Genomic DNA, 25,115 nt, shown 5'->3' on the forward strand with positions numbered 1-25,115 from the left:
TGGTGCCACAGGGAGTCTGGTCTCAGTGCCACAGGGAGTGTGATCTCAGAGCCACAGGGAGTCTGGTCTCAGTGCCACAGGGAGTCAGGTCTCGGTGCCACAGGGATTCAGGTCTTGGTGCCACAGGGGTCTGGTCTCAGTGCCACAGGGAGTGTGATCTCAGAGCCACAGGGAGTCTGGTCTCAGTGCCACAGGGAGTCTGGTCTCGGTGCCACAGGGAATCTGGTCTCGGTGCCACAGGGAGTCAGGTCTCGGTGCCACAGGGAGCCTGGTCTCAGTGCCACAGGGAGTGTGATCTCAGAGCCACAGGGAGTCTGGTCTCGGTGCCACAGGGAGTCTGGTCTCGGTGCCATAGGGAGTCTGGTCTTGATGCCACAGGGAGTCTGGTCTCAGTGCCACAGGGAGTCTGGTCTCGGTGCCACAGGGAGCCTGGTCTCGGTGCCACAGGGAGTGTGATCTCAGAGCCACAGGGAGTCTGGTCTCGGTGCCACAGGGAGTCTGGTCTCGGTGCCATAGGGAGTCTGGTCTTGATGCCACAGGGAGTCTGGTCTCAGTGCCACAGGGAGTCTGGTCTCAGGGCCACAGGGAGTCTGGTCTCAGGGCCACAGGAAGTCTGGTCTCAGGGCCACAGGGAGTCTGGTCTCAGTGCCACAGGGAGTCTGGTCTCAGTACCACATGGAGTCTGGTCTCAGGGCCACAGGGAGTCTGGTCTCAGGGCCACAGGGAGTCTGGTCTCAGGGCCACAGGGAGTCTGGTCTCAGGGCCCGCCTCTGTTTGTAAGTTTTAAACCAGAGCGGCTGAAGCTGTAATCCACCCAGCTGATTCCTTCTAATCAGGGTTGTGCACAAAACCATTTAAACCTCTGGTAAGCCCTCTCTCTCTCCCTTCCACTCTCTCTATCTCTCTCTCTTCCTCTCACTCTCTTTCTCTCTGCTCTTTCTCTCCTTCCATTCCTTCTCAGAGTGGTCCATGTGACCACTTGGCATTGCTCTCTGGGTTAAGACTGACGTTGGCGTGAGAGAGGGAGGCCAGAAGGGCAACGAGGGATCAGGGTGGGGGGTGGGGAGGGGATGGCTGTTGGAAGTGCCTGGAGAGAAGGGAAGGATAAAAGGACAACTGAACTTCGTAGTTTCTAAACGGAATAAAATGCTAAAAGTAATCATTCAGACGGCTGTCTGTTGTCATTATATACACACAGCTTGACACAGTGTGTTTCTGTGTGTGTCCGTCTTTTTGTGCGTCCGGCATTGTGTGTGTGTGAAGCAGTGCATGGCATGAGCGTCCCCAACGCCAGCAGAGGTTATGACCTGGGCCCAGCGCCACGTAGTGTGTGTGTTCCTGCGTGCGTGTGTCTGTCCTTGTATGTGTCTGTGTGAAGCAGAGCTTAGGGAGCAGAGTGGGTGGGTCCTGCTGGCTCTGGCTGGGCTTCCTGGTCACACTAGCAGGGGGTGTGATCTCCCTAAATGAACCTACCGGCTGTGGAACTGCATCCTGGGAAAACAGGCTGTGGAGGTAAAGGAGGGGGGAGAGGGTCATGGGGAGCAGAGGAGTAGGGTGCAGGGGTTGAGGTCGAGGATATTGGGGGAGGGTGTCTTGAGCCCCCTTGGCGAAAGAGTGTGTGGTTGACTGGCTCCGTCTATATAGAGGCTGCAAATCAGATGGATTCATGGGTAAATCAGATGAAATATTTGTTTGTTCCAACATATTTATTGATAAAAGTGCTGGAGTTTTAGATCATTATGATAATGATGTTGGATATGTTTTATGGGTAGCTGCATTATGGGTAGAATGAGTAACCGTTATGTCCGCTGTATTGTTTGATTGATATACCAGCCTGCTCCTTTAGGGGATCACATTTATATTCTGGTTTAATCGAGTGCTACTCCTGTCCTGTGAATAATAAGGAAACAGGACTGTGCGTGTCTGTGTGTCACTGTGTGTGTGTGTGTGTGTGTGTGTGTGTGTGTGTGTTTGTGTGTGTGTGTGTTTGTGCTTGTGTGTGTGTGTGTGTGTGTGTGTGTGTGTGTGTGTGTGTGTGTGTGTGTGTGTGTGTGTGTGTTTGTGCATGTTTGTGTGTGTGTGTGTGTGTGTGTGTGTGTGTGTGTGTGTGTGTGTGTGTGTGTAGGTGTTTATGTGTTTATGTGTGTGTGTGTGTGTGTGTGTGTGTGTGTGTGTGTGTGTGTGTGTGTGTGTGTGTGTGTGTGTGTGTGTGTATGTTTGTGCATGTGTGTGTGTGTGTGTGTGTGTGTGTGTGTGTGTGTGTGTGTGTGTGTGTGTGTGTGTGTGTGTGTGTGTGTGTGTGTGTGTGTGTGTATGTGTTTATGTGTTTATGTGTGTGTGTTCACTGCAGGATGTTTGGTCTCAGGATTGAATATCATACAAGGTCAAACCCAGCTGACATCAATAATTCATTGTTTTATTTTAACATGATGCAGATGCTTTTTATTCTCCATCTATAATGTTTTTCAGGATTCTATCTCCCTCCCACCCTCCTTCCCACACACATACACACCTCACTACAAACACACACACGCACGCACACGCACACACACACACGTTTTACTATCCTTGTGGGGACTAAACAGTTGATTCCCATTCAAAATCCTATTTTCCCTAACACCTAACACTAATTCTAACCCTAACCCTAATTGTTACCATAACCCTAAAGCTAACCCCTAATCCAGCGTTTCCCAAACTCGGTCCTCGGGACCCCAAGGGGTGCACACTTTGGTTTTTGCCCCAACAATACACAGCTGATTCAAAGCTTGATAATTAGTTGACTATTTGAATCTGCTGTGTAGTGCTAGGGGACATTCCAAACTGTCCCCCCCATGGTGTCCCAGGGAAACACTAATACCACAGGGATAGTAATACCAAAAACACACGCACCCCTCTCCAACTCCTCTGTCCAGCTACATGTCTCCATTGATGGGAGTGTGGAGCACCAGCTCAAAAAATAAGAGAGGGAGGTAGAGAGAGAGGGAGGGCAAGTGTGAGAGAGTATGATCAAGACCAAGAGAGGGAGGGAGAGTGAGAGAGCCACAGAGCGAGAGGGAGGGTACTGAGCGAGCGAGCGATAGAGCGCGCAAGAGAGAGAGACAAGGAGGGAGAGAGAGGGCGGTGCTGCATCAGCCCGGCACACGCAGGACGAAGCAATACCAACAGCCTCGGCTTAGAGGTCTATTGTTCCCTGTTTCCCCCTCGCTGGCCTAGTCACCACATAGAGAGAGAAAGAGGGGAGGAGAGGAGAACCATTCATTCGCCCAGGATTACTTCTTCTTAGAGGAGGGACGGAGCAGGGAGCAGAGTACACTTCTCCTCCACTGTGTCTGAGCGCTCCCTCAGTGTGTCTCCGTGTGTGTTGCCTTCTCCACTCTTTTTCCATTCGTTTTTCTTTCGTTGTGTGGATACTATCACCGTGGTCCCACTGCGAAGGCCATGGGGTTGCCCGGCGGAGTGAAGGGGACACTGGGTGTGTGGAGAGGGTCACTCCCCTCTCTCTGGGGGCTGGCGCTGGTCCTCTTCTGGATCTCTGGAGCCACAGAGGCACAAACTGCAGCAGACGCCAAACCAACTGTCTACGTCTGGCAAACAGGTACGGCTGCTACAACTGCTGGGCTAATCATTCATTCGGTCACCATTCTGAAAATAGAGGGAGTGCCAAGAAAGATATCATCCTCTGTTACTATATGTACAGTGCAGCAGACTTCTCTCTATCTTTCTCTCCCTCTCTCTCTCACACACACGCACACACACACCTGAGTGGTAGACTAGAATCTCTATATGAAATACAGATTTGAAGATGTATGTTGATGTTGTTGAGGGCAGAGATTGTTTATCGTGGACTAAAGTTTTCCTTACAGGGATCTGTCCTCTTCAACTGTACTGCTGGTACCTGTGCCTATTCCATCGTCCCAAATAGCCCTGGTCAAAAGTCATGCACAAAGATTTGTATTTTTGTAGCCTGTTTTCTTGTTGCTTTCAATTACTGTTTTGGGGAATACAGTTTCGACTCTGACCATTGAATCAAGAGCTTTTGAGGAGAATTGATGCATGTTTTTAGAATGACAAGAAACACAAGTTCTCCCTTGAGCTGGATTTCACACCATGCTGTTTGCAGGAAAGTAAGAAAGTAGAGAAGGCTGCATATGTCAGAGGGTCGTAGTGTGTGAACATATTTACTGCAGAGTCCCTGAGGTGAATCCCTAGCCTGCTCTGGCTGTTGCTGAGGGGAGGACTAGAGGTTGTGGGGCTGTGCTCTGTGCGTTTTCCCATTCACCCCCATTCACTCGGCTCACAGTGGAAGCTGGTACTGCTCCAACCGCTACAAACCACTATTGGACACATTTGTTGCATTCTGTCACGTGCAGTTGATGAGTTGCTGTACCGGTGTGATGGTGCAGCCTGTAGCTGTAGCTGTGTGCATATAGGTTCCCTTTTGAACATGTGTGTGAACTGTGAACCTGCATGTTATAAACAAGTGAGCTGCACATTAGAATGACCAATACATGTTCATACATTTTTTATTAGGCTACATATGATTATGAGCAGTTGTATAATTGCAGTTGCATAATTTTCTGTCTCTGTGTAAGGTATCTCTAGTGTTACAGCATACAGCGCAGAGGCGTTGTCCATGCTGTTTTGGGCAGTGCTACTCTCTCACCATGAAGTTGAAAACACACTCAACATTAGATGTCAGCACATGGCCAGAGAGGGGTGCATTACTCATGCATGGGCTAATGAGTGAGGGGGAGAGGAGGCAGAGAATAGGGAGAAATGGGTAAAGGGGGAGTGAAGGGTTGTTTAAGGGGGAGAGAAGGGGGAGTAACAGGGGATGGGGAGGGGATGATTGTGGATTGGAAGAGGGCAGAGAAGGGGGAAGGAGAGAAGGGGAAGGTTGGGATAAGAGGGTGATTGGGGAAGGGGGTGGATGGATGGATGGATGCTGACCCTATGGAACAGGATGGGTCTTTGGGACACACTGGGAAAGATCAATGTCGTATTACACTGCTGTCTCACCAGCAGATCTCTCTCTCTCTCTCTTTCTCTCTCTCTCTCTCTTTCTCTCTCTCTCTCTCTCTCTCTCTCTCTCTCTCTCTCTCTCTCTCTCATTGCAGTATAGTAAGACTCCACATGGTATGGGATCATTACTGAAAGTAATCAATTGATTTATTTATAAGGCCCTTCGTACATCAGCTGATATCTCAAAGTGCTGCACAGAAACCCAGCCTAAAACCCCAAACAGCAAGCAATGCAGGTGTAGAAGCACGGTGGCTAGGAAAAACTCCCTAGAAAGGCCAAAACCTAGGAAGAAACCTAGAGAGGATCAAGGCTATGAGGGGTGGCCAGTCCTCTTCTGGCTGTGCCGGATGGAGATTATAACAGAACATGGCCAAGATGTTCAAATGTTCATAAATGACCAGCATGGTCAAATAATGATAATCACAGTAGTTGTCGAGGGTGCAGCAAGTCAGCACCTCAGGAGTAAATGTCAGTTGTGTCATGTTCTGACCTTTATTTTCCTTTGTTTTGTCTTCATTTAGTATGGTCAGGGCGTGAGTTGGGGTGGGCAGTCTATGTGTTGTGTTACTATGTTTAGGTTTCTGTTTCGGCCTCGTATGGTTCTCAATCAGAGGCAGGTGTTGTTAGTTGTCTCTGATTGAGAATCATACTTAGGTAACCTGGGTTTCACTGTTGGTTTGTGGGTGTTTGTTTCCGTGTCTGTGTTTGTCACCACGCGGGACTGTTTCGGTTTGGTTTTCGTTCATGTTCACATTTATTGTTTTGTAGTTCTTAGTGTTCAGTTTATGTTTTATAATAAACGATATGGACACTTACCACGCTGCGTTTTGGTCCGATCCCTGCTACACCTCCTCTTCAGACGAAGAGGAGGAAATCTGCCGTTACAGAAACACCCACCAACAGAGGACCAAGCGGTGTGGTAATGGGCAGCAGAAACAGCGGCCGAAGATACAGGACTCATGGACTTGGGAGGAAATTCTAGACGGGAGGGGAAGAGGAATATTGCCGCCCCAAAGCAGAGCTGGAGGCAGCGAAGGCAGAGGCGCTGGTATGAGGAGTCAGCACGGCGGCGCGGTTGGAAGCCCAAGAGTCAGCCCCAAACATTTCTTGGGGAGGGGCACACGGGGAGTGTGGCAAAGCCAGGTAGGAGACCTGCGCCAACTTCCTGTGCTTACCGGAGAGCGAGAGGGACCGGGCAGGCACCGTGTTATGCTGTGGAGCCAGGTGCCATGAAGCCGGCTCTACGCATCTGGTCTCCATTGCGTCTCCTTGGGCCGCTGTACATGGCACCAGCCTTACGCTTGGTGTCCCCGGTTCACCAGCACAGCCCAGTGCGGCCTATTCCACCTCGCCGCACTGGTGAGGATACGGGGAGCATTCAACCAAGTAAGGTTGGGCAGGCTCGGTGCTCAAGAGCTCCAGTGCGCCTGCACGGTCCGGTCTATCCAGTGCCACCTCCACGCACCAGCCCTCCGGTGGCAGACCCCCGCACCCGGCTGTCTCTCCATCTTCTGTTTACAGGTGCTACCTCCTCTTCAGTGCTGCCAGAGCCTTCCTCCTGTCCTGAGTTGCCAGAGTCTCCCATCTGTCCAGAGCTGCCAGAGTCTCCCGTCTGTCCAGAGCTGCCAGAGTCTTGCGTCTGTCCAGAGCTGCCAGAGTCTCCCGTCTGTCCAGAGCTGCCAGAGTCTCCCTTCTGTCTAGAGCTACCAGAGTCTCCCATCTGTCCTGAGCTGCTAGTGTCTCTCCGTCTTCTGCCTACAGGGTCTCCCGCCTGTCCAGCGTTGCCAGAGCCTTCCTCCTCTCCAGCGCTGCCAGAGTCTCCCGTCTGTCCAGAGCTGCTAGAGTCTCCCGTCTGTCCAGAGCTGCTAGACTCTCCCGTCTGTCCAGAGCTGTTAGAGTCTTCCGTCTGTCCAGAGCTGCTAGAGTCTCCAGTCTGTCCTGAGCTGCTAGAGCCACCAGTCTGTCCTGAGCTGCTAGAGCCACCAGTCTGTCCTGACCTGCTAGAGCCACCAGTCTGTCCTGAGCTGCTAGAGCCACCAGTCTGTCCTGACCTGCTAGAGCCACCAGTCTGTCCTGACCTGCTAGAGCCGCCAGTCTGTCCTGAGCTGTCAGTCAGCCAGGAGCTGCCAGAGCCGTCAGTCAGCCAGGACCTGCCAGAGCCATCAGTCAGCCAGGAGCTGCCAGAGCCGCCAGCCAGCCAGGAGCTGCCAGAGCTTCCCTTCACTCCGGAGCTGCTGGAGTCTCCCGCCTGTCTGGCGCTGCAGGAATCCCCCGTCCATTCGGGACCCATGTCTAGGGTCCCCAGTCCAAGGTCGGTGGCGAGGGTCACCGCTTTAAAGAGGCCACGGAGGCGGGCGAAGAGGCGCACTAGAACTATGGTGAACTCTTCAAAGGAAGAGGAGGAAATCTGCCGTTACAAGTTGGCTGTTCATAGCCGATCATTAACACAGAACCCAAACCGACTGATCGCGTGCGCCATAGTGCGCTATCGTGCATACATTTATTCCCCCCCCCCACTCCAAACGCGATCACGACACTCAGGTTAAAATATCAAAACAAACTCTGAACCAATGACATTAATTTGGGGACAGGTCGAAAATCATTAAACATGTATGGCAATTTAGCTAGTTAGCTTGCACTTGCTAGCTAACGTTAATTTGTCCGATTTAGCTAGCTTGCTGTTGCTAATTTGTCCTGGGATATAAACATTGAGTTGTTATTTTACCTGAAATGCACAAGGACCTCTACTCTGACAATTAATCCACACATTAAACGGCCAACCGAATCGTTTCTAGTCATCTCTCCTCCTTCCAGAATTTTTCATTGTTTAACTTATTTGGTGATCGCATCTAAACTTTCATTGTATTACCACGACTACCGGCAAAACAGTCCGTCTTTCAGTCACCCACGTGGGTATAACCAATGAGGAGATGGCACGTGGGTACCTGCTTCTATAAACCAATGAGGAGATGGGAGAGGCAGGACTTTCAGAGCGATCTGTGTCAGAAATAGGAATGAGTTCTATTTTAGCCCTTGGCGTCATAGACGCTCGTTGGCGTGCGCAAGGGTTGTGGGTGCAATATTGAATAACATGCATTTCTACATTTATTTTGCGACGCTCGTGCACGCGACGTGTCCGGTCTGGTCAACATGTAAGAGTATCCCTACCACTTCTGCTGTCTCTAGAGAGTTGAAAACAGCAGGTCTGGGACAGGTAGCACGTCTGGTGAACAGGTCAGGATTCCATAGCCGCAGACAGTACAGTTGAAACTGGAGCAGCAGCACGGCCAGGTAGACTGGAGACAGCAAGGAGTCATCATGCCAGGTATTCCTGAGGCATGGTCCTAGGGCTCAGGTCCTCCGAGCGAAAGAGAGAAAGAGAGAATTAGAGAGAGCATACTTAAATTCACACAGGACTTCGGATAAGACAGGAGAAGTACTCCAGATATAACAAACTGACCCTAGACCCTCGACACATAAACTACTGCAGCATAAATATTGGAGGCTGAGACAGGAGGGGTCAGGAGATGCTGTGGCCCCATCCAATGATACCCCCGGACAGGGCCAAACAGGAAGGATATAACCCCACCCACTTTGCCAAAGCACAGCCCCCACACCACTAGAAGGATATCTTCAACCACCAACTTACCATCCTGAGACAAGGCCGAGTATAGCCCACAAATATCTCTGCCACGGCACAACCCAAGGGGGGGCACAGACTTTAAAAATGGCTTTCTCTTAATCATGCCACCAGTTGATATAACCAGACTGTTTCATATCTGAGCCACATGTTTATTTTTGACTCATGACCTTTTTGTTTGCTGTTTCCCACTGGCCTGCGGAAATCCCATGCCATTGTCCCCCTTTCGCTTTCTTTTCCCTCCATTCACTCTTTTCTCTCTTGCTGCCTATTTCCTTTTCTCTCTATCTTTTGCCTCTCTCCTTCACCCTCTCCGACATGCTTGTTAAAGGCCCTTCACCCTCTCCACCATGCTTGGTAAAGGCCCTTCACCCTCTCCACCATGCTTGTTAAAGGCCCTTCACCCTCTCCACCATGCTTGGTAAAGGCCCTTCACCCTCTCCACCATGCTTTTTAAAGGCCCTTCACCCTCTCCCCCATGCTTGTTAAAGGCCCTTCACCCTCTCCACCATGCTTGTTAAAGGCCCTTCACCCTCTCCACCATGCTTGTTAAAGGCCCTTCACCCTCTCCACCATGCTTGTTAAAGGCCCTTCACCCTCTCCACCATGCTTGTTAAAGGCCCTTCCCCCTCTCCACCATGCTTGTTAAAGGCCCTTCACCCTCTCCACCATGCTTGTTAAAGGCCCTTCACCCTCTCCACCATTCTTGTTAAAGGCCCTTCACCCTCTCCACCATGCTTGTTAAAGGCCCTTCACCCTCTCCACCATGCTTGTTAAAGGCCCTTCACCCTCTCCACCATGCTTGTTAAAGGCCCTTCACCCTCTCCACCATGCTTGTTAAAGGCCCTTCACCCTCTCCACCATGCTTGTTAAAGGCATACAGGACAGAGTAGGAGATTAAGGATAGCAAAAGGAAGTGAGGGAGGGAGGGAACAGCTTGGTGGTGGACCTATCTCAATACCAACCATGTCTATTAACAAACTAGCACCATACAACGGCATGCTAGTTTAGAATGCTTGTCTGGATGGATGTGTCAAAATACCAAAATACACTGCATTTCTCGGTAGGAGATTTTTCATGCTGGCCTTCACTACCTTTTTAATTCATTGTGTTACAATGCTGAAATGTTTTTCATATTGGCCAGAATTATATCAGTGTACCGTGTGCTATTGTTTGGAGAGTTCTGTCCCTTCACAGTATGTCAACAGTCTGTATATGATGCTAGTTTTGCTTGCTTGTGTGGATGGATGTGGCAGCATTCAGAAATGCGATGGATTTCTATGGGGGAGGTTTTTATATTGGCCGTCTGCTGTAGAGTAGCAGTCGACAGTGTGTTATTCTTTTTGAGGTTGTTGAGAGATCTGCGTTAATGTGGCATGTTGATGAGGTCTCCAGGGTCTGCCTGCTGACCTGTTCTGCCCCTCACGTACAACACAACAACACCGTTTTCTCCAACCTCAGCACATCTGTCTGGCCGTGTGGGTTTGTGTGTGTATCACTATCTAGCTGTCAGTTTGGGGAGCTAGCTAAGAACAGAGGTTAGATTGTGACTTTAGACTATGGAGGTGTATCTGGACCAAACCTAATTCGTAATAAAAAAAGGATGGGGATCTAGTCATATTCCTCATTGATTTTTCTCTCAGTGACAAGATATAGATGTACAGTATCTCTGTGTTGCAGACCTACGGATATACTGTTGTTAGACGGCATGGAGGAGAGATGTGTTGGGAAGAGGATAGAATTCCCATATTTCCCAGAGGCGGAAGATATTCATGTGGATGATATGTTAAAGGAAAGGATGGGGGGAAGGGGGGATGAGGGAGTTTCTCCTGAGTGCAGTATTCCTGGCGTTCCCTTGGAGTGGGGAGACATCAAAGGAGAAGGAAAACTCCCAATGACTGTGTGAATTCGATGAGAGATTTTGAGAATTTATTCCATCTAATTAGTGCAACCAAGCTGCAAAAGCAGACAATTTGACACCAATATGAAACAAACACTCTCTCTGCAAGTGCTTAGCATATGTTATATTAGTCAGCCGTACAGTGTGTCTTTCTTGCCTTGTGTTCCATGTTTGTCAATTTCATTGTTATGACCCTGCTTTTGTGACATTACTTCCCACCTCCTGTTTTGCACATGCCTGGGGTGCGTCCCAACAATCTCTCCTTCTTCCTGAAGTGTGCACTCGTTCACAACTCCCACAAATGTAAAAGCTTGAATTGACGTTTTCATGGGCTAGAGGGAGTTTCCATACCAGTCAATTCTTGTAAAATCCATGAAGGGAAGTGAAGAGTGAACATTTAAGGAGAAAGAAGAGATAATTGGGATAGAGCCCTGGTATTAATTGACAGGGTAGTTCCCTAGCTGTTTGCTCCTCTTTGGGGCTTTAGACAGACCGTAGTAAATGGAGGCTGTTCTATTGAATCCTACACAGCTTCTGCCCACAACAGGCCATCACCACTTCATCCTCAGAGATGGACAGTTGGTCATTCTATTGTCCCCAGTGTGGCAGGGCTAAGGCTTCTGTGACAGATGCTGTACTGTCTTCTGTCCACAGAGAAACACAATAGAAGGCCCTTTACCTCTGTCCTTTGTTCCTCCTTCTCCTCCTCTTCTACCTCCTCCTCCTCTTCCCCTCCTCCTCCTCCTCCTCCTCCTCCTCCTCCTCCTCCTCCTCCCCTAATAGAACAACTGCACATAGTGGCTATCCCCACCCCCTCACGCACACACGCACAGATGCACAATATGCATGTGTGCACACACACACACACACACACACACACACACACACACACACACACACACACACACACACACACACACACACACACACACACACACACAGTCCTCTCTCTGAGGCCTGACCCCTGACCTCTGAGCTAGGAGCGGTCTTGTGAGGGCATCACTAAGAAAGGTGGGTCGGGATGCTGCGGGCTCTACAGGCCAAGTGTCAAGTAATTAATTCAAGCTATTCCACTTGGTTAGTAGTCTGTTCGTGCACCGTGTGTGTGTTTGTGTGAGTGTGATCGTGCATGAGTGCATGTATAATTACAGGTCTACAGAAAGCCTGTTGAAGAGATACCCTTTGCTCTCGACCCGTCCTTGTGTACCATTGTGTACCAAGCAGCCGGAGATTTACGGGAAGGTCGCATCTCTCAAAAGAAAACAAATGGACGTTCACAAATGATTAAGAGCCGTTTGTTCTTCACAATTACACTCAAACATCATATTGTATTGTGCAGAAGAGCTGGAGGAGCATTATGCTATCAGGGCGTAGATGGAGGGGGAAATGTATGCGTCCCCAATGGCACCATCTTCCCTATGTAGTGCACTACTTTTAATGCACTATATAGGGAATAGGTTGTCATTTAGGGCACAGACCCTCACTTGTGTTCTCCCTAGGATTCATCAAGTGCCAAATTGCTGCTAGTCTTTTTGCGGGTTTAGCAGAAGAGGGCCCAGCTGTTCAGTTGCAGCATGGCTGCTCGCCCCAGGTGGAGGAGGGACACACAGCACGCACACACACATGGACACAGACAATTTGGCATGCAGACCCTCCTCTAAACTCAACAGCTTTTGTCTTGGTCTCCCCTTTCCTCTGTCTCAGTTTGTTTCTGTCTCTGTCACTCGTTCTCTCTCTCTTTCAAAGCTGAGCGTCCTTCTGCTTTCTAAGTGTAGCCATCTGCTCCTCTGGCGTTGCGGTTAGCAGGCTTTAATTTCTCTTTCTCTCCTGACAACCGAGGAAGAATTCCTAATCAGTCGTTTTGAATATTCACACCAGTAGACAGAAGGAGAAAGACAGTGTGACAGTGAGATTCGACTTACACCCACCTCCTGTCTCCTTATCCATTTCAGTCTGTCTGTCTCTCTCTTTCTTTTGGTATTTCTAGTTTTCTCTCTAACACACACACATAGGCCTATAGAGAGAGAGAGAGATTCAAAGACACACTTGCAGCCATGCATGCACGAACCTAACATACACACACATCCGCTCAATCCTTTCCAATCCCAGTGTGCAGTGCGGTGCCTCATTACTCCATGTTGGTGTGTGTACGTACTAGACGTTGGGGATGTTGTGTGTGTGTGGAGCTGTCACCAGTCCACCTACAGACTCTAGACAGGGGGAGGCTGAGTAATAACAGTAGTAGAGTTGGTTTGATCCTGCTGTTACTGCTGGCTATGGCTGCAGTGTGTGTGTGTGACAGGGGGCTGGGCCAGGGCCAGTTTAACCCGACAAGCACATCAGTCGCCCATAGCACAGTCTCTGTCAGCCTGCAATGGGAGCTAGGAAATTACAAGCTGTAGCAATTATAGAGGTGGGGTCTCGGGGATGAAGACATGCAAATGAACACATTGAAGGGAAAGAGAATTGCCTGCACACTGTTGTAAGCACTCTAATAACAAAAAGCAATAAACAACATTGTTGTTGCCGCCGTTGTTGCAACCTCTCTTTCGTATCGTCCGAGATCCCTAAAGATTGGAAAGCTGCTGCGGTCATCCCCCTCTTCAAAGGGGGTGACACTCTAGACCCAAACTGTTATAGATCTATACCCATCCTGCCCTGCCTCTCTAAAGTCTTCGAAAGCCAAGTTAACAAACAGACCACTGACCATTTTGAATCCCACCGTATCTTCTCCGCTGTGCAATCCAGTTTCAGAGCTGGTCACGGGTGCACCTCAGCCATGCTCAAGGTACTAAACGATATCATAACCGCCATCGATAAAAGACGGTACTGCGCATCCGTCTTCATCGACCTGGCCAAGGCTTTCGACTCTGTCAATCACCACATTCTTATCGGCAGACTCAATAGCCTTGGTTTCTCATATGACTGCCTCGCCTGGTTCACCAACTACTTCTTAGATAGAGTTCAGTGTGTCAAATCGGAGGGCCTGTTGTCTGGACCTCTGGCAGTCTCTATGGGGGTACCACAGGGTTCAATTCTTGGGCCGACTCTTTTCTCTGTATATATCAAAGATGTCACTCTTGCTGCTGGTGATTCCCTGATCCACCTCTACGCAGACGACACCATTCTGTATACATCTGGCCCTTCTTTGGACACTGTGTTAACTAACCTCCAAACGAGCTTCAATGCCATACAACACTTTTTCCGTGGCCTCCAACTGCTCTTAAATGCTAGTAAAAACCAAATGCATCCTTTTTTACCTTTTTTACCCTCCAAAATCAAATCTAGAATCGGCTTTCTATTTCGCAACAAAGCCTCCTTCACTCACGCCGCCAAACTTACCCTAGTAAAGCTGACTATCCTACCGATCATTGACTTCAGCGATGTCATCTACAAAATAGCTTCCAATACTCTACTCAGCAAACTGGATGCAGTCTATCACAGTGCCATCCGTTTTGTTACCAAAGCCCCTTATACCACCCACCACTGCGACCTGTATGCTCTAGTCGGCTGGCCCTCGCTACATATTCGTCACCAAACCCACTGGCTCCAGGTCATCTATAAGTCTATGTTAGGTAAAGCTCCGCCTTATCTCAGTTCTCTGGTCACGATAACAACACCCACCCGTAGTACGCACTCCAGCAGGAATATCTCACTGATCATCCCCAAAGTCATAACCTCCTTTGGCCGCCTTTCCTTCCAGTTCTCTGCTGCCATTGACTGGAACAAATTGCAAAAATCACTGAAGCTGGAGACTTATAGTTCCCTCACTAACTTTAAACATCAGCTATCTGAGCAGCTAAGCGATCGCTGCAGCTGTACATAGTCCATCTGTAAATAGCCCATCCAATCTACCTACCTCATCCCGATATTGTTTTAATTTGCTTTTCTGCTCTTTTGCACACCAGTATTTCTACTTGCACATCATCATCTGCTCATTTATAACTCCAGTGTTAATATGCTAAATTGTAATTACTTCACTACTATGGCCTTACCTCCTCACGCCATTTGCACACACTGTATATAGACTTTCTTTATTTCTATTGCGTTATTGACGGTATGTTTGTTTATTCCATGTGTAACCCTGTGTTGTTGTTTGTGTCGCACTGCTTTGCTTTACCTTGGCCAGGTCACAGATGTAAATGAGAACTTTTTCTCAACTAGCCTACCTGGTTAAATTTTTAAAAAATTAAATAAACATGAGTGTATGTCACAGTTTATTTATGTTCCCTGTGACATATTTAGTACCCTACACTGTGTGTACGCTACTTCTGAATAAGATAACAAACTGTAAAACAGACAATATGTTGACTATTAATGAGCTCCTTCCAAATAGGCCTGTGTGTCTGCGTGTTGGACAGGACAGCCGTGACTGTTGTCCCACTGCTAACACGCTTACCATGCTTAGTACCGTAGGAACCATCCCTCTTCCTTCCTAAATGTTCCTGGGACAAATCAGTTCGGTCCTGACCGCTCACGTTCCCTCCAGGGGCCGATTCCTCTCATCACTGAGCTTAGCTAGGGAAACTGCCTTAAATCAACACCTGAGCAACCCACCTCCGCTCACCATGTTCACCTCTCAGAGGCTAGCTAGCTAGGTAGCGCTCCTCTCTCTGTTCTCTAAAGGCTAGCTATAGGTAGCTAACTAGCACCCCTGTCTCTGAGTTCTGATCTCACAGTCTAGGTAGATTTGACAGGCTAGCTAGCGCTCACTCCTCTCTTAGTACTGTACTCTCAGAGGCTAGCTAGCTGATAAGCGCTCACCTTTGGGTGAACCCTGCTTTGACGTATGATCATAGAGCTGAGCCCTGCAGTTATGTACACAAACCCACTGCTCTCTAATGCATCTTATCTCTTCCCTGTGCTACATACACGCATGGCGCATACGCTGGGCTGAGAGGAGAGGAAAGGATGTCTGTAATGAATGAGTCATCTTCAGAGGGTAGATGGGTGGCAGGAAGACTCTGCTACAGTAGGTGGAGAGGATACTGCAGAACTGCCTGCGGTAGCTCTGTAGTACCAGCATTAGCACACCTACACACACATCCACACACATGCACACACACGCACACACACACACATATACACACACACACACACACATACACAGAGTAGATCGTTTCTTGGCCAGAGGAGTGTGTGTGTTGTGTGATAGAAATAGCAGAGAAGCTGACACAGGCAATAGGCCCACCTCTGACAGTCAGGGCTATGCAGCAGGATGAAAAACAGAGAGGGAGAAATAGAGAGCAACTTGCAGAGGAAGAGGAAGACAGAGGGTGAGAGGGATAGATTGAGAGATAGAGATAGATATATTGATTGAGAGACAGAGAGAGGGATAGGTAGAGAGGTAGATGGGTTGAAGCCAGGGAAAATAGGCCATATTTACATAAGGCATGAGGAACTGACAGGAGGTAAACAGTCTGTCCTGTGTTTATATCATCATCCACACTGGTTTCCACTGTGTCAGCAAACATCCCACAAACCCCTTTAAACGCCCCTTAAACACATTCTAAGCCACTTATTACTACATTATTCGTTCCTCTCTGGAAATACAGCCCAGGTGCCAGACACCTCCAACTTTGCAAATCCCTAAGGAAGTCCTCCAAGTCACAACATGGCTGGTAGTGGAAGTGGTGGGAAATTTGGATCATGGTCAAAGAGACAAACTTCCCCTTTAATAAATGATACACCCAAAGCCTCAGAGGTCTGAGAGGAAGGACAAGGAATGTTCTTTATACGTTACCTGTTTTATGAATGAGAGGTCCTCAGTGCATTAGTAAAATATGATTCACACACACACACACACACACACACACACACACACACACACACACACACACACACACACACACACACACACACACACACACACACACACACACACACACACTTCCTAAATGTCTCTGTAAATCTCCCCATCCTATCGTGTTTGATGACATTAGCTAATTGACATCTTGATCCCGTCTCCGGTTAGAAGTATTTCATCCTGTCTATTGAAAGTAGATGGTTCTATTGACTGTGCCTGGACTATAAGATGAATGGCTTGTTGTACAGTGGAAGATATTGTCTACCTTTTAGCCCTTGAACTAACTTAACAATAAAAGGACAAAGAACATGTCAAAACACATCGCTGATGTCTAAATGTTGTCTATCCCATTACAAGCTTTTCTGTTGTCTATCCTATCTGTTTACTGTTCAGCAGCAGGTGTGAATGGGGTCAGCAGGGTAGTTAGTAGAGCTTACTTAAGCCACATGGAGTTGGCAGGAGACCAGCAGACCCACCCAGATCACTGTCAAGAGCTCCCAGGGAATGTGTGTGTGTGTGCGAGTGTGTGCATGTGTGTGCATGTGTGTGCAGTAGTAGTAGTATGATTGTGGCCTGTTTGGCTGTCTTTTTCAGTGACCTTGATTCTTTAAGTTTTGGTGGTATGATTGGCGGCGTCTATTCTCTTCCACCAATTGATTTTCTTATACGGAGTTCATTTGACCCATTTTGTTCCCAAAGTGTGTTCCAGAATATGGAGTTGGACAGATCTACGTCCTTTGACAGCTGCCGTACTTCCTACTTTGAACCACTGATACCGGAGCGTGTTCAGTGTGGTGAAACATACAGAATGTCGCAGAGAGAAATGAGCTGTATAGGGCTAACACCTGTTGTCTGTGACGTGATATATTTATGTACAGTGGGGCAAAAAAGTATTTAGTCAGTCACCAATTGTGCAAGTTCTCCCACTTAAAAAGATGAGAGGCCTGTTATTTTCATCATAAGTACACTTCAACTATGACAGACAAAATGAGGGGGAAAAAATCCAGAAAACACATTGTAGGATTTTTAATGAATTAGACATGCTCCACTGCTACAGAGGATTTCCTCAATAGAAGAACATGTACCCATTCACTTCCTACCATTATCTATGATGAAAGTTCTCTCTCAACCCTATTCTTCCTTGTCACCCAGCCCCCCTACAGGTGTTTCCATTATCCAGATGATATGACAAAGATCCTTCACACCAGATGAAAGGAGATTTAAAGTGAAATACAAACTTTGGGGAACAGGAGGGCATCCATTCTTGTCGTTTTTCATGGGTTTTGGTGAGTTACAGGAACAGGTCGATTCATCATAGTTATGGCAGCCACTGAACCGTGGTCCCGAAAGAAAACTCCCCAATCATCCTCCTCTACCCATGAGGCACCATTACCACAACCCACCACACACTACTTCCTGGCTCATCAGCTCATGACTGTAGGGAACACTGCTTGAGCTCTCAGTGTCTGATGGTCTCGTATCTGAGGATGGTAGAGAGAAAGAGTGACAGACAGAGGAGGGAGGGAAGGAAGGAAGGAAAGAAGGGAGGGAGGGAGGGAGGGAGGGAGGGAGGGAGGGAGGGAGGGAGGGAGGGAGGGAGGGAGGGAGGGAGGGAGGGAGGGAGGGAGGGAGGGAGGGAGGGAGGGAGGGAGGGAGGGAGAGAGGGAGGGAGGGAGGGAAATACTAGACAGTTATTTATCATCTACAGTCAATATCATAACTTCCTCCTCATCTTGTGTCTCCTTTAGTGTAGATATCATGTATAGGAACCTATAACCTTGGTGGTCTACAGGTTACTGTATTATACTGCATATTGTTTGTTTAGTACCGCAGAGCTGGTTTCTTGCAAAGAAGGAGAAGCTAGATAAGTAAACACTATGTATTATTGTCATGCATTATGGTGGTGTTAGGCAACATTAATAGTTATGTATGATTGTTAATAATCCCCCAAAACTCTGGGTTACTGGCACTGCGGGACACAACCATGGCCTGCTTATCTGCATACATCAACGTTTGTTGTTGTTGTCTCAAGATCTCACATGATCAGACAGTCACACATTCAGATTCTGACACACACGCACACACACGCATTCAGACACAGAGGTTCAGACACAGAAGTGGGTGAGGGAGGGAGGGTTTTTATAATAAATCTATATGGCATATGGCTCATCTCCCACTAAGACGGGGTCATGATCTATGGATGGTGCAGCGGACTGGATGGATTATAGATTACAGTTGATTCCCAAATTGTATTTAAAAATATCATAAAAGGATTAGAAGGTTCATACTATATGCACCTTATTTTAAATACACATAGCATTCCACTAGTATATGTTATTTTGTGTATGTACAGGACCAGTCAAAACCTTGGACACACCTATTCATTCCAGGGTTTTTCTTTATTTGTAATATGTTCTACAATGTAGAATAATAGTGAAGACGTCAAACTATGAAATAACACATATGGAATCATGTAGTAACCAAAAAAGTGTTAATATATTCAAAGTCAAAACATATTTTACATTTGATATTCTTCAAAGTAGCCACCCCTTGCCTTGATGACAGCTTTGCACACGCTTGGCAATCCCTCAACCAGCTTCATGAGGTAGTCACCTGGAATGCATTTAAATTAATAGGTGTGACTTGTTAAAAGTGAATTTGTGGAATTTCTTTCCTTCTTAATGCGTTTGAGCCAATCAGTTGTGTTGGGACAAGTTAGGGGTGGTATACAGAAAATAGCCCTATTTGGTAAAAGACCAAGTCCATATTATGACAAGAACAGCTCAAATAAGCAAAGAGAAACTACAGTCCATCATTACTTTAAGACATGAAGGTCAGTCAATTCGGACGATTTCAAGAACTTTGAAAGTTTCTTCAAGTGCAGTTGAAACTGGCTATGATGAAACTGGCTCTCATGAGGACCGGCACAGGAAAGGAAGAACCAGAGTTACCTCTGCTGCAGAGGATAAGTTCATTAGCGGTAACACCTCAGAAATTGCAGCCCAAATAAATGCTTTACAGAGTTCAAGTAACAGACACATCTCAACATCAACTGTTCAGAGGAGACTGCTTGAATCAGGCCTTCATGGTCGAAAAGCTGCAAAGAAACTCCTACTAAAGGACACCAATAAGAAGAAGAGACTTGCTTGGGCCAAGCAACACAAGCAACGGACATTAGACCGGTGGAAATCTGTCCTTTGGTCTGATGAGTCCAAATTTTCTGAGAAACAGCGTAGGTGAACGGAGGATCTCTGCATGTGTGGTTCCCACTGTGAAGCATGGAGGAGGAGGTGTGATCATGTGGGGGTGCTTTGCTGCTGACACTGTCAGTGATTTATTTAGAATTCAAGGCACAAGTATTCAGCATGGTTACCACAGAATTCTGCAGCGATATGCTATCCCATCTGGTTTGCGCTTAGTGGGACTATCATTTGTTTTTTAACAGGACAATGACCCAACACACCTCCAGGCTGTGTAATGGCTGTTTGACCAAGAAGGAGAGTGATGGAGTGCTGCATCAGATGACCTGGCCTCCACAATCATCCGACGTCAACCCAATTGAGATGGTTTGGGATGAGTTGGACCGCAAAGTGAAGGAAAATCAGCCAACAAGTGCTCAGCATATGTGGGAACTCTTTCAAGACTGTTGGAAAAGCGTTCCAGGTGAAGCTGGTTCAGAGAATGCAAAGTGTGTGAAAATGTGTCATTAAGTCAAAGGGTGGCTAATTTGAAGAATATAAAAATCGAACATATATTTTTATTTGTTTAACACTTTTCTGGTTACTACATGATTCCATATGTGTTATTTCAGTTTTAATTTCTTCACTATTATTCTACAATGTAGAAAATAGTACAAATAAAGAAAAACCCTTGAATGAGTAGGTGTGTCCAAACCTTTGACTGGTACTGTAAATACAGCTTTGATTATATGGATTGTGTTCAAATTGATCTTATTTCAAAGGGTCCTACAATTTTTATTTACCATAACAAAGTTATTCATTCAAAAATACAACTTTTAATGATCCAGGGCGCTGTGCACTGCAGTTGACCCAATGCTTGTCAAGTTTTTGTGTGTTACTCTGTGGCAAAATCTCCTTTTCCTATACTGTTTTATCCTAGCCTGATTCTTCTTTGAGTCCAAAAATAGGCCGCCATCATCTCGTATTTTCTGTTTTCTCCTGAACCCTTTGTTGGATCAGTCCAGAATAGGAGTTGAAGGCTAGTGGATGCCGTGAATCCAACATTTCACAATAATTATGAGTGGAGTCAATGAACAATGCCTCTCCTTCTACCCCCTGCTCTCTGCCATCCGTTCCTCAGTACAGTTATTCTAATACCAGCACCCAGAATTAGGGAGTGGCCTAATCTAACATGGCATCATATCATTAGCTAACATGCCAATCATAGCAACCCATCAATATCACCAACACCATCACTCTATTCCCTCTCATTCCCTCACCTTCTTCCATTGGTCTCCTTCCCATCTGACTTACCCTTACTGATTCCCTCTGCTGATACTGTCCATGTTACTGCGGGATGCTCTTCGTACACAAAAGGGAAAGTTATGTCAGACAAAAGTGTATCCGAGGTCGGAGAAGGGTCGTGCAAGTGTGTGCCCTTCGACCTGTCTGGAGCATACCTTGCAGACGGTCCCCAGTGACTGTGATCTGCACCAGGTTAATAAAACTGGCTCCATGACTGTAACGCACATGGGGGTCACCACGGCAACACAGCACCACATCACGGCGGCAACTCAGGCCTGCTCTACTATGGGTTACTGATTCAGTCTTGCTGTGGGTTCATTGCAGGACGGCAAGACGTTGATGTTATGGCTGTGTGTGTTTGTGTATCAGTAGTTTCCCACTGTCCAGTCCACAGTGCCGGTGTGTTAAATTAAATGTCAACAGGCCTGAAGTACTCTTGCTCTCCAATAGCTGTAATTTGTGTTGTCACTTGAAGGGGCTAATGGTGGCAAAACATGACAGTTGGAATTGGTAACTGTTAGTCTGTCTCTCTGTGTGATCATGTGGGCGTCTCACCAAAGGGCAATGTACGACCGCCTCGTTGGTTCTTATTGTGTTGCTATGAGATGCCATTGCTTCCTACAAGGCCTGACAAGTCAATTATCTGTAAAGATCCAAGATCTGTTTTGTGCAATGGACGTTTGTAAGTACTTTTTAAAATATTATTCAGATTTTTATTTTTTGGGGTCGAAAGACCTTCGCGTCCCAAGATTATTGCTAAAACACGTGGGTCTTGTGCAGTTAGTGTTTACCTGCCAGTCCCAATTCATCCATAACCTCTAGCAGCACACAGACTTTCATCCCTAGACAGGCAACTCACCAGCTGGGCAACACAATGCAGATCACGGCCTTTCTCTCTTTCTCTCTCTCTCGCTCTCTTTCTCTCTCCCTCACTCTCCATCTTTCTAAATTTTTCTGACTTGCTCCCTATCTCTCGCTCTCTCTCTTCATAACAGTGAAGGAGTGAATGCAGGGTGTGACATGTCTGTCTTAGCTGTTACTCATATAATAAACCCCTCTGCGGTTCCTGACAGCTGTATCCATGGCAACGGGTGATGAATGTATTACATTATAAAGCCATGCCTCTGATCTTCTTCCAAACTGGCCGATGGTGATGGGACACATCATATCCTGCTGGTTTTTGTGAAACGCTAAGGGATCAACCATCGTATGGTAGGATTGGGACACCATGTGTTTGCAGGCATGGCTTTGCGCAAAACCGAAACAGCAGCTGTAGCTAATGCCGTGTATTTTAGGTTCCCTGTAGATTGCCAGTGTGTGCTTTCCTCCCAACTCCTTTTCTATGTAGACACACATACACACCTGCTGACTGGTTGCAGAGTAATGGAGGTAAGGCAGTTGCAGGAAGAACAAGGACAGGTAGCACAAACAGAAGAGAGGAGTGATACATGATGAGTACTGTCTGTCTGATCTCCTGACAATGATGACAGCTGTCGATGTAAAGTGCTTTACCTCCTTCCTGTTCTCTCCTTACTATTCTGGGTGTTTGTGTGTGGAATAGGATCACTATGTACAGTGCATTCGGAAAGTATTCAGACCTCTTGACTTTTCCCAGACTTTGTTACGTTTTGTTAGCCTTATTCTAAAATTGATTAAATAGTTTCCACCCCACATCAATCTAGACACAATACCCCATAATGACAAAGCAAAAACAGTTTTTTGTACAATTTTGTAAATGTATTACAAATAAAAAAATATGAAAATATGAAATATGACATTTACATAAATATTCAGACCCTTTACTTAGTACTTTGTTGAAGTATCTTTGGCAGCGATTGCAGACTCATGTTCTTGGGTATAACACTACAAGCTTGGCACACCGGTATTTGAGGAGTTTCTGCCATTCTTCTCTGTAGATCCTCTCAAGCTCTGTCATGTTGGATGGGAAGTGTCACTGCACAGCTATTGTCAGGTCTCTCCAGAGATGTTCAATCAGGTTCAAGTCCAGGCTCTGGCTGGACTCAAGGACATTCAGAGACTTGTCCCAAAGCCACTCCTGCGTTGTCTTGGCTGTGTGCTTAGGGTTGTTGTCCTGTTGGAACTTTCACCCCAGATCTCTCTTTACTTTGCTATGTTCATCTTTCGCTTGATCCTGACTAGTTTCCCTGTCCCTGCCGCTGATAAACATCAACACAGCATGATGCTTCCACCACCATGCCAGGTTTCCTCCATGCATGACGCTTGGCATTCAGGCCAAAGATTTCAATCTTGGTTTCATCAGACCATAGAATAGTGTTTCACATGATCTGGGAGTCCTTTAGGTGCCTTTTGACAAACTCCAAGCAGGCTTCCGTGTGCCTTTTACTGAGCAGTGGCTTCCATCTTGCCACTCTACCATAAAGGCCTGATTGGTGGAGTGCTGTAGATATGGTTGTCCTTCTGGAAGGTTCTCCCATCTCCACATAGGAGCTGTGGATGTCTGTCAGAGTGAATATCAGGTTTTGGTCACCTTCCTGACCAAGGCCCTTCTCCCGCGATTGCTCAGTTTGACCGGGTGGCCAGCTTTAGGAAAAGTCTAGGTGGTTACAAACTTCTTCCATTTGAGAATGTTGGAGGACACTGTGTTCTGGGGAACCTTCAATGCTGCAGAAATATTTTGGTACCCTTCCCCAGATCTGCGCTTTACGGTTGACTTGGTTTTTGCTCTAACCTGCACTTTCAGAGGTGGGACCTTATAAAGACAGGTGTGTGCCTTTCCAAATCATGTCCAATCAATTGAATTTACCATAGGTAGACTCAATAAAGATAACTGGAAACAGGATGCACCTGAGCTCAATTTTGAGTCTAATGGCAAAGGGTATAAATACTTATGTAAAAATGTCAGAAAACCTGTTTTCCATTTTTCATAATGGGGTATTGTGTGTAGATTGAAAAAAAATGATTTAATCAGTTTTAGAATAAGGCTGTAACGTAACAAAATGTGGAAAAAGTCAATGGGACTGAGTACTTTCCGAATGCACTGTATATATCATGATTATCAAAATGTTTGTTGTTGATCATAGATCTCAATTTGTCAATTTAGTTTCCGCTTTACACCCATGTTCAGTCTCTCTCTCTCTCTCTCTCTCTCTCTCTCTCCACCTCTCTCTCTCTCTCTCTCGCTGTGTTCCTGTCTCTATGTATCTCTCTCTACCTCTCTCCCCCTCTCTTTCTCCCACTATCTGTCTCTCGCTGGCAGTACACTAGCATACTAGACTGTTTCTGCTATAGGACCTGTACAGGTTAACCTTGAGGTGGTATCACACTATTTCACCTGGGAATAGAGCCATGACTAACCTATCTAACCTGCTACTGTAGCAACATGGACACAATCACATAGTGAAATAGGATCTTTATGGACACAACACTGATTATCTCAGATGCCTTTTCATACCAATCCAGCTACACTGACAGGAGAGAGAAAACAACCCTAAAATCTCTATAGAAATTCCAATTTCATGTCTCAATGTAATACAGCAGTTTCTCAGAGATACAAATATATTCCACCTGCTGTCAGTAATCTACATAGACCAGCTGACATATACTGATAATGATCTATCAGGTTAAAAAGTAGAATATAAATGAAAGCATAACAAACAGCCAATCTTAAAGTTGTAATATGCAGAAATCGCGCCGCCATTTCCTGTCTGCTAAAATTCTAATAGGTTGCCTAATTTCAGTTTGTGACAAAACAAGCAATGTATAGTTTAGAGAATCATTGTTCCATCTAAACCACTGTGAAATATGTTGTATATTGGATATCAATATATTGTATTTTTAGCTGTTTGAAGCTGGTGTACAAAACTGAAAGTAAAAGATGCAAAAACAAAACTTAAGAACGTGATCCCTCGAAATCGCGCACATAGAACATATTTACGGCATCTTAAACTTGCTTTCAGGGAGAATGACAGCTCACATTTCTATGTGAATTTCGTCGGGTCGCCCAAAAAGCTACATATTGCAGCTTTAAAACAATGTAATAAGTACAGTATTATGAGGGCTGCTATTTGCATTAACTCAGATATGGGCTATTTTCCATTTTCTCAGAAACGGCTTTGTCTCATTAACAGACCTAAAGAGAGAGAGAGAATCCTCCCAGGGACATGCTCTTCTTCTCCCCTCCTCCTTCACTGAATTTTCCGGCTTTACTGGGGAGGCGAGATGAGAAGCTGGGATGCAAGAGGTGCCCTTTAAATGCAAACCCTGCAGATCCTAGAGGGATGA

At 46.6% G+C, this 25,115-nt stretch overlaps 1 protein-coding gene across 1 annotated transcript in view; it reads left to right on the forward strand.

Moving 5' to 3' along the window:
* Positions 1-3,117: 3,117 nt before the first annotated feature.
* The window catches only part of LOC112264534 (thrombospondin type-1 domain-containing protein 7A-like), a 163,943-nt gene continuing 141,945 nt past the window's right edge, over positions 3,118-25,115 (forward strand). Inside the window, exon 1 of the mRNA XM_042295454.1 lies at positions 3,118-3,595. Coding sequence (XP_042151388.1) covers positions 3,439-3,595 — 157 coding nt within the window. The 5' untranslated portion in view covers positions 3,118-3,438. The remainder of the gene's footprint in view (positions 3,596-25,115) is intronic.

Source organism: Oncorhynchus tshawytscha, linkage group LG13, assembly GCF_018296145.1.
Source record: "Oncorhynchus tshawytscha isolate Ot180627B linkage group LG13, Otsh_v2.0, whole genome shotgun sequence".
Classification (NCBI taxonomy): Eukaryota; Metazoa; Chordata; class Actinopteri; order Salmoniformes; family Salmonidae; genus Oncorhynchus; species Oncorhynchus tshawytscha.